Genomic DNA, 14,271 nt, shown 5'->3' with positions numbered 1-14,271 from the left:
CAGAATAGAAAGTTCATGGAGAAAACCAGAAATCAAATGATCAAAACCAAGGGGAAAGAAATATGTATATATTAATAATAAATCCACTGACATTATTAGATAGATTTAAAAATAACTTTAAATAATATGTTCAAGGAAATAGTTTATGAGATGGAAATCTTCAGCCGATAAGTGAAATCTATACAAAAACAGAAATTTGTAAACAAAAATGCAATTGTTGAAACTAGATGAATTTAACAACAGATTAGACACAATGGAAGAGATGATTCTGAACTGGAAGTCAGGTTAGAAGAAAATAGAAGCAGAGGGAGTGGATTTTCTCAAGAAAATGAGAAATAACTTTCAAACCACTGCAAGAACAACGCATCAACAAAACGTAACCAATTAACATAGTCATAAAAACAGGTAAAAGGAAACAGTAGAAAATAACAGAAGGTATTTACGTAGCACTTACATGGCTTGCACTCTCCTACCTTCATACAGATTAATGGAATGAGGTAAGTAAGTAAGTGTTAGTCGTTCAGTCATGTCCGACTCTTTGCAACCCCATGGACTGCAGCCCACCAAAGTCCTCTGTCCATAAGATTTTCTAGGCAAGGATACTGGAGTGGGTTGGGTACCATTATTGAGCCATTTCACAGGGAAGTTGAGGCACAAGTTTTGCATCCAAGGTTAACTGGTTAGTAAAAGCAGCAGAGCAAGGATTAAAGCAAAGGAAATTATACTAGCTCTAAAATGAGAAACTAGAATAGAATATGTAATAGTACTAAGAATATATAAATGGTGCTCAGTCACTCAGTCATGTCCGACCCTTTGCAACTTCATGGACTTGAGCCCATCGGGCTCCTGTGTCCACAGAATTTTCCAGGTAAGAGTACTGGAGTGGTTTGCTATTTCCTAATCCAGGGCATCTTTCCCAACCCATCACTTGTTTCCTGCATGGGCAGGGTGTTTCTTTACCACTGGTGTCACCTGGGAAGCGGATACATAATGTGTGCATGCGAGCTAAGTTGCTTCAGTCCTGTCTGTCTGCAACCCCATCATACCAATCATCAAATACCTGAAAAGGAAAACCACTTCCTATCTTTCGGTGATCTTCGCCCCTCAGAAAAAGTCTTTTCTGTTTTGGCATCTATCTGGTATCTTCAGATTTTCAAAATATTTTATACAAATTTTCGGTTGTTCAAAACCATAATAGTTTTATAATTTGCTTCATAAAAAACTCAACACATGAACATATTTTTCCTGTTATCAACATTTTTTTTTACACATTTAATAGTGGCATAGCTGTTCATTATATGAATGAACCGTAGTTTAATTCCTTTTGTAACACATTTAGATACTGTATTTCATCAATTCTAACCTGTAACCTGCATGGTTTAATGTATCTGTGTTAAAGAAAACAATGTCATATTTTATAGCTGCTGGTGTCTTAGAGTCGCTGATGGGTCTGAACACTGCCTCTCTGAAACTACACCACGGCCAGTCGTCTGGGGGCAGGGGGTGATTCTGGTCCCAGTTGTCCACCTCTGTCCTGGAAGGGGCAGGCTCCAGAGACTCCCTTTTCCAGGAAGCACCCCTTGAGCTGGCCACTGTGCCAAGATCCTCTGGAACAGACACCACCGGTCACATTCCAGGATGACAGGGACCAAACTTTTGGACCTGGCTGAGATGGGAGTTCAGGTCTGACCACACCTTTCAACTGAGAGACTTAGTCTGGGATGTGGCAGCTCCATTCTGGGGCGCTCTTTCCCCCTCTCCTAAATGGTGCCTCTACACACTTTCACTTTTCACTTTCCTGCATTGGAGAAGGAAATGGCAACCCACTCCAGTGTTCTTGCCTGGAGAATCCCAGGGACGGGGGAGCCTGGTGGGCTGCCGTCTATGGGGTCGCACAGAGTTGGATACGACTGATGTGACTTAGCAGCAGCAGCAGCCACAAAAGTAAATTTTTTTTTTTAAAGTTGATTTTGACAATGTTTTGTCAGTGTTCTCTTTTCTTAAATAATTAGAAAATATTATTTTGGCTGCATCAGGTCTTAGTTGCGGCACATCTTCTTTGCATCACTCAGGAGCTTTCATGGCAGCTCATGTGGGCTCACGTCCAATAGGATCTTAAGTTTCCCCCACCAGGGAATCAGCATTGCCTGCATTGCAAGGCAGATTCTTAACCACTGGACCACCAAGTAAGTCCCAAGAAGTGAATTTTTAAGAGTCAAAAACTGTTAAATTAAGGTCCATGAAAACTTGGCTTTATGGCCTTTCGATATTGACAGGAAATGCGCTGAACCCAACTGACTAGATGACTGTCTCCCCAGGTGCTCAGCTTCCACTGGCCAGGCTCAGAAGGTCCCTGAAGGGCGCTGGACAAGGGCAGAGGAAGGAGCCACACACAGTCAGGGAGCACAGATCGCAAAGTAGATGGAACTAGAGACTTTCCACCACCCCGAGGCCCTCTTAGAAAGGCCCCTTGATGCCTCTGTTCACCCGGAGCTCAGGGTGGAGGCAGCGGACTCTGGAGCCTGCGTTGGCCTTGCTGAACGAACGCACCATATGTCCTTTGCAGACGGAGCTGCCAGGTGGGTCGGCCTGGTAGGCATTCTTCCTCACTCCCACTTCCTCATGACCTGACCTTCGTTCGGCTCCTGCTGGCCTTTCCTAGTAGTGCGGGGGTCCCCTCCAGAACAGCTCTTTCACTCAGGTCTCCTGGGGCAACAGTAGCGGTGGTTCGCCTGGCCTGCTTTATTTTCCTTGTTTCCCTCTGAGAAAGGAACGCACTACACGGGAGTCAGTGAGTGCAATGGGGCTTGGCTGGTGGAGCTGCGGTAGATGAGTGGCCACTTCGGGAGAAGGGGACTGAAGAGGTGAACAGGCCATTCTCAGGCTACAAGATCAGGTGTCAGGCCTCATGGCTTGGATCTCTGTGCACCCTTGGGGGTCCCAGTGCGCCCCCTCGGGGTGTCCGCGCGCCTTCCAGCGCGCTCCCGGACCTTCGCTGGCCCCGGGCACCTCTGGGTCCCAGCGCCCCCTGCCCCACAGCTTACGCCTTGCCACGCCAGCTGCCCTATGCACCGCCCCTGACCTCGACCCTAGCTGCTCTGTGCGCTCCCCGAGTCGCAGCGCGACCCCACTCCTCCAGCGGCCCCAGGCCTAGCTGCCCGGAGCACCCCCGAAGGCCAGACGCCTGACCGCGCAGGGCCCGCCCGGTGACGCATTTCCAACAGCCAGGAACCCTGGCCGACCGGGCACGCGCCCGACGTCCGGGAGCGCGCCTCGTGCACGCGCGACTACCACGTGACCCGCGCCGGCCAACCTGCGCGCAGGGATTTGGGGGCAAAGCGCGGCCCCGCGAGCAGTTGCGGCGGGAGAGCGGCGGGCCGAGAGCGTGAGTCGCTCGCCCGGGGCTGCCTGCAGTCCCGCTGCCCTCCGAGCGCAGCCATGTCCGAGGAGAAGCCCAAGGTAAGGGCCGGCGGGTGTGGGCCGGGCCGGACTCAACCCCCACGCCCGCGCCGCCCCCGCGCCCGCTCCCCGGGCCCCGCCGCCCTCCGCCGCCGGCCGCTGGGACCCGTGTCGAGCCGCGCCGCTGGGCCTCCCCTCCCCCCTTCTCCCTCCACCCCTCCCCCACGCCGCCCGGCCCCGCTCGGTTCCCCTCCCCCCCGCCCGTTTCGCGCCCCGCCCTCCTTCCAGGCCCCGCCCCTACCCAGACCCCTCCCTCGGGCCCCGCCCCTTAAAGGCCCCGCCCCTACCCAGACTCCGCCCTCGCGCTCCGACTCCGCCCAAGTCCCGCGTCCACTATTCGAGCTCCACCCCTCCGGCTCCAACCCAGTTTGCTGTGCGGGGAGACCCGCCCCGTTGGCCCGAGTCTGGAAGAGCCGGCGCTTCTAGTTTGGACCTTCTCCATCCGCCGACATCGCCCGCGTCCCGAAACCCTCTCTGGGACCGCCCCTCCCCAGGACCTCTTCCTTCGCCGGGACCCTCCCTAACTGTGCACCTCACGGGAACCGGCCGGCCTGGGCTCTACTGCCCGCGTGCGCGTGGTCCCCTCCTCAGTCCTCGCTGCGGAACGCCGAGGGCGCAGGCCGGGCGGGGGCTCCGAGAGGCCTGACTTGTCTGGATCCACTGCGGCCCCTTGGGTGTGTGCTCATCCCGCTCCGCAGTCTGCTGCTGCCCTGGCCGGCAGTCCTCGCGAAGGTCCGCGGTCTTGAAAACTAGTCTTGGAAACGGGTTTCTGGAGCTTTTCGTCAGCACTCTCGCTCTGCGCGCAGCCTCTCTCTTGAACCCCGCTGCTGCTGCTTGGAGATCGCGCCCCAGTGCACACGGGAGGCAGAGGCAGGCTGGGTGCGCCTGCACGGAGCCCCTAGACGGGATCCCACGGTGGGGCCCCGGTGGACGCGGCCCTTTCCGCCCTGGAGCCTCCTCGGAGCTGCCTTTGCTTTTCCAGTGGGGGTGGGAGGAGATGTAACTGCCTGCCTTTATGACCTCTAGGTGGTCTCCTCTTCCAGAGTTTAAATGCAGTGAGATACAGTGAAATACGCTCAATACTCATCCTTTGGGTGCGCTTAAGCTTAACACTCCCACGTGTTCAATGTCCAAGGCCTAGTTCAGTAGAATTAACTTGTTTTAACTACTTCCAAGACAGTGAGCTGGTTGTGCCTCACGCCCCACCCTTGTCTTCGGAGGCCTCGGTTCCTTCCGGGCTGCTCTGGCTCAGAGATGCTCTCTCCTTCGGGCCTGGAGGGGAGGGGGTAGGAGGCATACCCCCAGGCCATCTTGGTGCAAAGAAAACCTTGTGGACCAGTTGGGAAGACAGTTTGCCTCCCCTGGAGAGTCCAGGTAGGGGACTGACCGGGTGAACCCTGCTGTGGTTTTTAGGGTTTCTTCCTTCTCTTTCCTTTTTTCCAAGTTTTGATTCTTAGGGATTCGCGGCGGGTCTGGCCTTCCTCTTCCTGGTCTGTAGCCGCCGCCCTCTTTCTGTTTGCGTTCTGGTCCCTGCATCTCTCTGTTTTAAACACACCCATATTTTTTCATTAAGAAAGTCAATGCATCATCTATGTGCAAAAGAATGCAGTTCGCCCCTTCTCAACACTAAATTGGGAAGTTAAGTCAAGATGGATCAAAGACCTAAATGTGAGAATTAAGACAATAGAACTTTTAGGAGAAAGCATAGGACAAAAACTCCACGACATTGGACTTGGTGGTGATTTCTTGATTGCGACACCAAAGACACAGGTGTCATGAAAAAAAAAAACGACTTATGAAAATTAAAAAATTTTGTACATCAAAAGACACTGATAAAAGAACAGGGTAAAAATGCAGCCACAGAAAGGGGAGATGATATTTTCAAATCACTATCAACCCAAAAAAAGCCACAGAAGGCTGCAAATAAGAAAGTAATTTGGGGTGTTAAGAATTGTGATTTGGGAGACACAGATTTGGGTAAAACAAAGAGCTTTCTGGGTAAGAAAGAATCAGGGGCTTAAAAAGGCAAGAGCCACGAGGCTGAACCCTGACACAGAAAGAAATGTGTGTCCCGAAGGGGTGGCTGTCACGCGTTGGTTCAGGGTCAGGGTCCCACAGGCGTCTCGAGTTCTGGGCAGGTGTCCTGGATGCTTCGTCAGGACAGGACGTGGTCACAGGTCAGATTCCATCTGGGTTGAGATGAGCGTGAGTCCCGTCCTCAGTGGTCTCTGGGTTCTGTCTGAGGGGCTCTCTGAGCAACACCAACTCCCTTTTGATTTTCCTTCTACATTGCATATCTGATAAAGGATCAATATTTAGACTATATAGAGAACTCCTAAAACTCAACAAGAAAATAAGTGACCTGATTAAATAATGAGCAGAAAAACCTGAATAGATGTTTCTCCAGAGAAGACATATGAATAGCCAAGAAACTTATGGAATGATGCTTGATATCACTGATCATCAGGGGAATGCAAATAGAGCTACAGTGAGATACTGCCTGACACTCATTAGGATGGCTGCTTTAAAAAATCAAAACAGAAAGCAGCAAGTGCTGGAGAGGATGTGGAGAAGTTGGAATTGTTGGTGGGAATGTCAAATGATGCAGCTGCCATGGAAGAGAGAATGGAAGTTCCTCAAAGAATTAAAAGCAGAATTTCCATATGATCCAGCAGCTCTACTGCTGGGTGAAAGTGTTAGTGGCTCAATGATGTCCAACTCTGCGATCCCACGGACTATAGCCCTCCAGGCTCCTTGTCCATGGAATTCTCCAGGCAAGAATAACTGGAGTGGGAGCCATTTCCGTCTCCAGGGGATCTCCCTGACCCAGGAATCGAACCCAGGTCTCCCGCATTGCAGGCAGACTCTTTACCACCTGAGCCACCAGGCAGGCCTGGTCTGTGTGTACAGCAGGGTATTATTCAGGTTTGCTACATCAGGGATGAACCTGGAAGACATTATGCTGATTGATGTAAGCCAGTCACAAGAGGACATATACTGTAATTCCACTTACAGGAGGTCCCTAGAGGAGTCAGATTGATGGAGGCTGAAGAATGGTGGTTGTCAGTGGCTGGGGGAGGACGAGTGAGGGTTTCATGGGGACAGAGTTTCAGTTTTATAAGATGAAAAGAATTGTAGAGATGGATGGTGGCGGTGGCTGTATTTTATACTACAAACTGTACACTTAAAAATGGCTGAGATGGTAAATTTTATGTGTATTTTAACACAATGAATAAACAGCAAAGAAATAAAAGAATAAGTGGATAGGAAATCTTATCTGTAAATGCAAGGAGGTACCCTGGATTAGATTCTGGAACAGAAAAATGGTATTAGTGGAGAAAAATTGTGAAATACAAAACAGAGAAAGGGTATTAGTGGAAAAACTGGTGAAATACAAAAAAGCTTGCGGTTTTGTTGTTGGTGGTGTGCTAGTGTTGTGTTCTTGGGCAGGACGCAAGATGTTAACACCAAGGAGACCCAGTGGGCGTGTAGGAGCGCTCTGCCTCTGTATGGCAGCTTTTTTGGAAATGTAGGATTATTTCAAAATTAAACCTTTATTTGAAAAGATGAAAAAGCAAAAGCATCCTTGGTCTCTGGTGAGTGGTGAGGTGCTGATCGTGGGACCCCCAGCTTCATCAGACGGGGGCTCATTGCTAGAGTCTTGCCTGCTGGGACCACTTCTCAGAGCCACTCTGAGCTCCCCTACTCGGGTCTCCAGGGGCCTCCTTTCCTCTCTCCTCCATGTGGCGGGAAGCAGGTCCCAGAGCTTGGAACAGGGAGCAGTGGGGAAGGAGAGCCCCAGGAAGAGGAGAACTTGGCCAGGACAGCACACAAAACCGCTTTGGTCTTCATCCAGACTATGCAGATTGACTTAGGTCAGCTTCGTCATTTGTGAAAAAGCAGACACTCCTCTTTTCCCCAGCAGTGTGCTCTCGGGCTGAGCTCTTCTTGGAACACCAGCTTCTTGCACCAACTTCCAGTAGTTTCCAAGGACCAGAGACCTTGTTGATTGCTCAGCAGCTTGGAGTGTCCCATGGGTCATGTCCCATGGATAGGATAGGGCGGTGACCCCGTTCAAGTGGGACTGGCAACCCAGAATGCACTTGAGGGTGGCCCTCCCTGGGAGGCAAGCGGGGAAGCCGCGGGCAGTCTGGACCCTGAGCCACTGTGCACCCTGCGTTCTGGCCAGAATCGTCTCTGGTGTCTTATTCATCCTGACACTTAAGTATAAGTCACTTGTGCTCCACTCTAAGAGCAACCTTACAACAAAGGCGGATCTTCTCTCTGTTGTTTTCTGGTGTTACACAGATTTTTTTCCCCCTTAAGCTGACGTTTGCGACAAACGCTAGGTTGGCAGGACATTTGCCTGACTCAGCAGATAGAAGTTACAAGTCAGTTTGGTGTAAGAATACGACAGACACACCAGTGACTGAATTGCTGGGGACGTTTAAGAAGCAGTGGTGGTTGTGGGGCGACAGGTGGAGGCCCAGATGCATGTATCTTTGCAGGAGGGAGTGAAGACGGAGAATGACCACATCAACCTGAAGGTGGCCGGGCAGGATGGCTCCGTGGTCCAGTTCAAGATCAAGAGACATACACCGCTCAGCAAGTTGATGAAGGCCTACTGCGAGCGCCAGGTGTGGGGAGGGGCGGTGGGATGTGCGTGCAGGGGCCTGTGCGTGTGCTCATGTGTGTCCAGGCTGGCCGGGCTTCTCTGGGCGGGGCAGGTGTCTGGTGCTGTTGGAATCTGAACAGTGGGTTCTCACGGATTCTATCCCTCCTCCTCCGTGTCTGTGGAGACACTGCCCTAGCACAGTTTGCTCCAGACACACTTAATCAGTTCAGTTCAGTCGTGTCTGACTCTTTGCGACCCCATGAACCGCAGCACACCAGGCCTCCCTGTCTATCACCAACTCCTGGAGTCCACCCAAACCCACGTCCATTGAGTCGGTGATGCCATCCAGCCATCTTATCCTCTGTTGTCCCCTTCTCCTCCTGCCTTCAATCTTTCCCAGCATCAGGGTCTTTTCAAATGAGTCAGCTCTTCACATCAGGTGGCCAAAATATTGGAGCTTCAGATTCAACATCAGTCCTTCCAATGAACACCCAGGACTGATTTCCTTTAGGATGGACTGGTTGGATCTTCTTGCAGTCCAAGGGACTCTCAAGCATCTACTCCAACACCACACTTCAAAAGCATCACTTCCCTTTATTTACTGCTTTACAAGACAAAGGGCCGCCTCTTGTGTGTGTCAGACTGTGCCCTGGGGCCCCTGGTGCTCTCCACAGGAGCCAGTCCTCTGTGGGGGATTCGGAAATCCTTGACCTTAGTTTCTACTCTTGACTTTGATAACCCTTGCCTTGGCCTGTTTGTTGTTACTATTAAAAACACCTGAAAAAGCTCCATGCCTTCCTCTTTTTCTCCGCTCTTTTCAGGCTTTGCTCTTCAGAGGGTCACTATCAATTCCAGCTTTTTCTTTTTTCCACTTTTTCTTGGTAAATATTGTTTCGTGGAGAAATTTTGGATTTTGGAGACTATTTTCACCTGTGAAAGGTGGGACTTCTGCTCTGACCCGTGGTCCACACAGCCAGACCCTGCCCCCGCACACAGCCCTCTCCCTGCACCCAGCCTGCTCTGGACTCTGCTGCTTTTGTGACCAGGCAGCCACCCCAGCCACATAGCAACCTGTGCTTATTGCTGGCTCTTGTCTGAGTCCTGTTGTTCTTGGTCTGGTGGTGGCTGTGTGTGTCGATTTCAGGGTGTCCCATCATGAATTTATGCCCTGCATTTCCTGCCATGCTGCACTATCTCCCACCCGGGCCCCCTCCCTCTTGCCCCGCCTGGGCTGCCACTCTGTGGTCCTCCCACAGAGCCTCCCAGGAATCCTTCTGCCCATGTATTCGGCCCCCCTCCTGGACTAATCTTTCTGGACTAATCTTCTTCCCCTGTCTTGATAAAGCATATCTTCCAGTATCTTGCTCAGAAAGCATATGAAGAATACTGCTTCTCTGAACGTGATTTGCTTTATAAACCTTCACACTTGAGTAATTTGACTGCACATAAATTTCTAAGTTGAAATTCATTTTCCTCTTTTGGAGTTCCTGCATCATATTCTTCTAGTTTCCCCCATTTGTGTGAAAAGTTCAGTGATGCTCTGATTCTCCGTCCTTTGTTGTAATGTGGTTTATCTCTGCTAGCTTTCAGGACTTTATTCCTGGGCTTTTAGGTAGGGAGTTTTGTCTTAGACTCTTCTGGGCATGTTCTCAGCCTTTTGGTCTAGAAACTCAGTTCAGTTCAGGAACTGGACCTTCTGTCAGTTCAGTGACAGTTTGTGTCCCTCCCCAGTGGGATTCCATCCGATTTAGTCACCTGTGCCAGGTGTGTGCATCTGGATCATTTCCTCCAACTGTGCATGGGGCTTGTTGCTGTTGATCTCTTTTCTGGGAAGTTTTCTCGACTTTGTGTTCCCGCTTTTTATGGGTGGTCTTGTGTCTGTCATGATTTCTGATTTTCAAAAGTCCTTGTTCTTTACTGTTTTCTGTGGCTCCCTTTTCCTGGGGGAACTCTCTGTTGTTTTCTAGCTGCCTCAGAGCTTCAGGCCCATTGGTGAGACTTTGTAGTCAACTGGGTCATAAATCTGTGTATTCACAAGTCTGGTGTTTTGATGAATGTGTGATTCTTTTTGAACTAATGTGTTAGCAGGAAATACTGACACAATGATAACTGCTTTTCTTTTCAGGGCTTGTCAATGAGACAGATTCGATTCAGGTTTGATGGACAACCAATTAATGAAACAGACACCCCAGCACAGGTAGGAACCCAGCAGGTCTGCACTCAAGGGCTACTTCCGACCTGTGTGTGGCAGCTGCCAGCAGGAGCGCTCACATTTGAGAGTTACTGATTGCTGTTCATATAGAACACCGTACATTTTCTTTCCCTTTTTTTTTTGAAGTGTGCTGCATGGCTTGTAGTTCCTGACGAGGGATTGAACTGATGCCCCTGCAGTGGAAGAGCAGAGTCCTAGCCACTGGATGGCCAGTGAATTCCCCTTACATTTTCTTAACGGCTTAGATTATTAGATTTTGTAATTTTGAGGTTTAATTTTCAAATGAGAAGAATGTACTTTGTCAGCCTCCTCTGTGTTGGGAGAAGGAGCAGGAGGGCTGGGTTCTCAGCTGAGGTGGTCCAGGGTCATGGCCGAGGCCCAGCGTCCTCACCCCCCGACCCCACCCCCATCCCTGCTCCAGGCAGATGTGATCGCCACCTCGTGTTGTCGGGACACTGGACCTGCAGCGTTAGTCTGCAGCTACATTCCTGCCTCCATCTCCTGCGCTCTGAGCACTGATGCCAAGGGGCATGAGTGGAGAGGGGTGCGGCGTGCTCCATTTCCTCCAGCATCAGCCACCACGTGCGGCTCTGTCAGGTCTGCGCATCCCTCCTCATGGAAGGAGAGCCTGGGATCCAGGCTGCAGCCCTGTCACTTGTCAGCCAGACAGCTGCAGGGTCGAACGTGGGGAGAATCAGCCAGCCTTCAGTGTGAAAGGGCTGCTCTGTGGAGGTTTCATCTCTGCTCCTGTGGGGAGCTGCATGCCCCTTACACAGAGGGAAGGGGCAGCCATGGGCTCCCCCAGCCTCTGTGCTGATGTGCGTGCTGGGTCGTGTCTGCAACAGTCCTCCCCGTGCCCTCCCACCCCCCTCAGGGGTACTGCTCTTGATTTCTGAGCAGGATGCTACTCGACGGGATGGGGAGGCCAGCAGGGAGCCCTTCCTTTGGGACAGAGTTGGCTTTGACAGCACCCATATGGACTCCACCCCCCACCTCTGAGGTCCCCAGGATTCACCGCTTCTGGTCACTCACTCCTAGCTGAAATCTGATTTTTGTATACTTCTCGGTAAAACTTGAGACACTTTGCTTTTAACGGGACTTAGTTTCTCTGTCAGTCAAGGCGCTAGCATTGTGGATTCTGTTAGGAGAACTTGGGGAAGAAGCGGGCTAACTGGAAAGCCATAGCTGAGCCTCTGTCCTCATGTGCCGACTTGAGGGTGGGCTCAGGTGCGTGGGGGCGGGTCCCCCCCAGCACGAGAAGACACTGACACACCTTCTGTGCCTGCAGCTGGAGATGGAAGACGAGGACACCATCGACGTGTTCCAGCAGCAGACGGGGGGCTCCAGGGTGGCCAGCTGCCTCTTGGGGAGCGGCCTCTAGAGCCCCCATCCCCTCGTGGCACCGTGCTGTGTTTGCTATTGAACAGTGGACGTGTGGCCAAGCCCATCAGCAGGGAGGCTCAGACACCGAGGACATTCCCCAGAAGGACTTTGCTCTGATGCACTTGAGTGCCACCGTGGTGATGGTCCCCAGCCTCCCGAGGCCCATCACCTGGTACCTGTGTTTGGGTAAAATGCGTGGTGAGGGACTTGGGCTTTGTTTTTACTTTTTCATTTTTCTCCCTCCTATGACATTTTCCTATGACATTTTCTCCAAGCTTGTGGCCTGAATGCCTGCTTTCTGTCTAGACGGGGATCTCACTCCAGGTGTTGACCCCCCTCATTCCAACCATGGAGAGAACTGTCACTACTCTGGGGGTGCTTCTGTGGGGCGAGTTTTGGGGTCATGGTTGGTATGGGAGATACACTTTCACTTACTGTTTCTTGCGGGCACAGGTTTTTTTAATGCTAAATATTAGAAATGTAAGCTTTGCCAGAACATAGTAAAGTTGAAGGGAAAATACTGGAATGTTTCTTAAAAGGTAAGAAGTTCTTCAGTAACACAGCCCTGGGTGGGATCTGGGGCCCTGGACCCATTGCCACCAACTGCCGGCGACGCTGCTCTGACACAACAAACATGGGCTTTTCCCCTTTTCTTAACAGAGAAGAAAGTAAGTCCCACACGTCTGCTGTGGTCACAGTGCCAGGGCCTCAGATTTCCTCCAGTATTTGCTTCTGATGAGTAACAATGGTCTGTATGTAAACAAGGAAGATAGAATATTGCTGATTTTGCTGGTATGTTTTTGTGTAAAAGAGCTGCTTCAGAGTGTGGCTATATGTGAGAGATGCCCCCGGCTTCTCCCCGAGGACCGTGCTCTGCTCCCCAAGTTGGTATGGAGCTTACACGTTACATGTGATTTCAGTTCTGTGCATTTTGGGGTCTGTTTTGGTTAACCTCCAATGGTTGTCCTGTTGCCCTTCCGTGTGGACTCACTCCTGTCTGATGGCCCCTGGCTGCCTGCTTTGGTCACCTGGGCAGGATAACCACCATCATCTCCTGCTCGCCTAAGACCTTGCTGGAGAAGTCTGCACTTCCTTTGTACCTTGCTGTTCGGGCACAGGCGGGGGGTCTGCGGCTCTGTTGTGTTTATTCCCCAATTTGTACATTATTTGTTGTCCTTTATTACTGTCAACAGTAAATATAGTTTGGTATTCTGTCTCTTGGCTCACACTCTATACTGCGTTTGGAGATTGGACATCGTGTCACGTTCAGTATTTGCAGTGACCCTTCAGCAAGACCACTCCGACTTCCATCTGAAGGCTGGCTCACCTGCACTCCTGCAGGCTGTGACATCCCTGCCAAGGCCGCCCCCTCCCCTGCAGAGCCCTCCTCCCTCTCCTGGGCTCCTGGGGGGTTACCGTGACTCTGGGCTTGTTGATATTTTTCGTGTTTGAATGTGAGACTGTTTTCCTTTGTGCAGTGCAGCTGACAACTTATTCCCTCATCTGTTTAGAAATGGAAGTGAGTTGACACTGATTTGGAAACTTCTGTGTTGCACTGTGATACTGTATCGGGGTGGTTGGGAGGTGAGCACAGGCTGAAAGCTCAGGGGCGGCGAGCACGTGACTTGCTTACAGCAGCAGTGGGCAGAGGTGTGGCCCAGAGAAGGTGTGGGGGGGTGTGGAGCCCAGGAGGACAGGCCATGCACTTGTGGGGAGGGTGACATGTCAGGGTGCCTGAGGTCAGGAGCATTGCGGTTTCTGGGGAGCCCTAGTGCAGTGCTGCCTGAGCCCTACCCCCAGCATCTGACGGACAAGCAGGCAGTGTCCTGGAGGTTGTCTTTTTATCTTAGAAATGTGTGCAGATGGTGCATTTGGAATAACAGATCTGCTGATATATTAAAATAGTTATGTAAAACCAGCTCCTAGAATCACTGGGTTAAACCGATGCTTCAGTAGGAGAGAGGCTCGTCTTTACTGATTCTATTATGGGTGCCCTGGGACCGAGCTGGCACTTTCCCAGTTTCAGTACCAAAACCCCATACCCCAGGACTCCCTGGCCCCAGGCACACGGGTGGTGCCGGCCTGGCTGCACTGCACTGCGCAGGTGGGAGCGCACCCATTAATCTCATCTGCTCCATGACACAGCTTTTATGGAAAGAATCTGCAAAAAGCAGACCCTTTTTATACCTCAGAACTTCAATTCCCAAAGAAACTAGTTGATTCTGAACTTGCCGGCCTGTCCAGTGGGTGAAAGAAAGCCTGTAAGTATCACACACCGGGTGCTCGGAACCCTTGGGACACCAGGACCAGCTGACCTGAGCTGAGCATTGCCAGATTTAGCAAATAAAACACAGGATGCCTAGTCTCAACTTGAATCTCAGCGAGGATGCACGGAGGGGAGTGTAAGTATCCTTGAAGGTGAGCCTGTCCCACCAGCCACAGCAAGGTGAGACTTCCATTATGTTAGCACCTCATATTTTGGGTTTTTGTCACTTGAAACTAATCCTGGTACACACTGCTGAACACAAACGGTGAACACACACTGCTACAACAGAATGACCTCAGAAAGACGGCAAGTGACAGACATGGATGCAGTTCAGAC

General features: G+C 51.1%; 1 protein-coding gene across 1 annotated transcript; it reads left to right on the top strand.

The window, feature by feature from the left end:
- The first annotated feature begins 3,236 nt into the window (after positions 1 to 3,236).
- SUMO3 (small ubiquitin-like modifier 3) lies at positions 3,237 to 12,885 on the top strand. Its single transcript, XM_027547648.1, has 4 exons — positions 3,237 to 3,459; positions 7,968 to 8,096; positions 10,200 to 10,271; positions 11,575 to 12,885. The coding sequence occupies exons 1-4, from the start codon at positions 3,439 to 3,441 to the stop codon at positions 11,665 to 11,667; spliced, it is 315 nt and encodes a 104-aa protein (XP_027403449.1). The 5' UTR covers positions 3,237 to 3,438; the 3' UTR covers positions 11,668 to 12,885.
- Positions 12,886 to 14,271: the final 1,386 nt, after the last annotated feature.

Source organism: Bos indicus x Bos taurus, chromosome 1 (assembly GCF_003369695.1).
Source record: "Bos indicus x Bos taurus breed Angus x Brahman F1 hybrid chromosome 1, Bos_hybrid_MaternalHap_v2.0, whole genome shotgun sequence".
In the NCBI taxonomy this organism is placed as follows: domain Eukaryota; kingdom Metazoa; phylum Chordata; class Mammalia; order Artiodactyla; family Bovidae; genus Bos; species Bos indicus x Bos taurus.
Note: the sequence above shows the minus strand (reverse complement) of the source record. Positions and strands in the feature narration are given on the sequence as shown.

Bases quoted from the DNA above. Each gene is read 5' to 3' on its own strand.
- SUMO3 (XM_027547648.1), top strand. From the start codon at position 3,439: ATGTCCGAGGAGAAGCCCAAG. The intron at 3,460-7,967 runs GTAAGGGCCGGC...GTATCTTTGCAG, and splicing joins TGTCCGAGGAGAAGCCCAAG to GAGGGAGTGAAGACGGAGAA. The intron at 10,272-11,574 runs GTAGGAACCCAG...CTGTGCCTGCAG, and splicing joins AAACAGACACCCCAGCACAG to CTGGAGATGGAAGACGAGGA.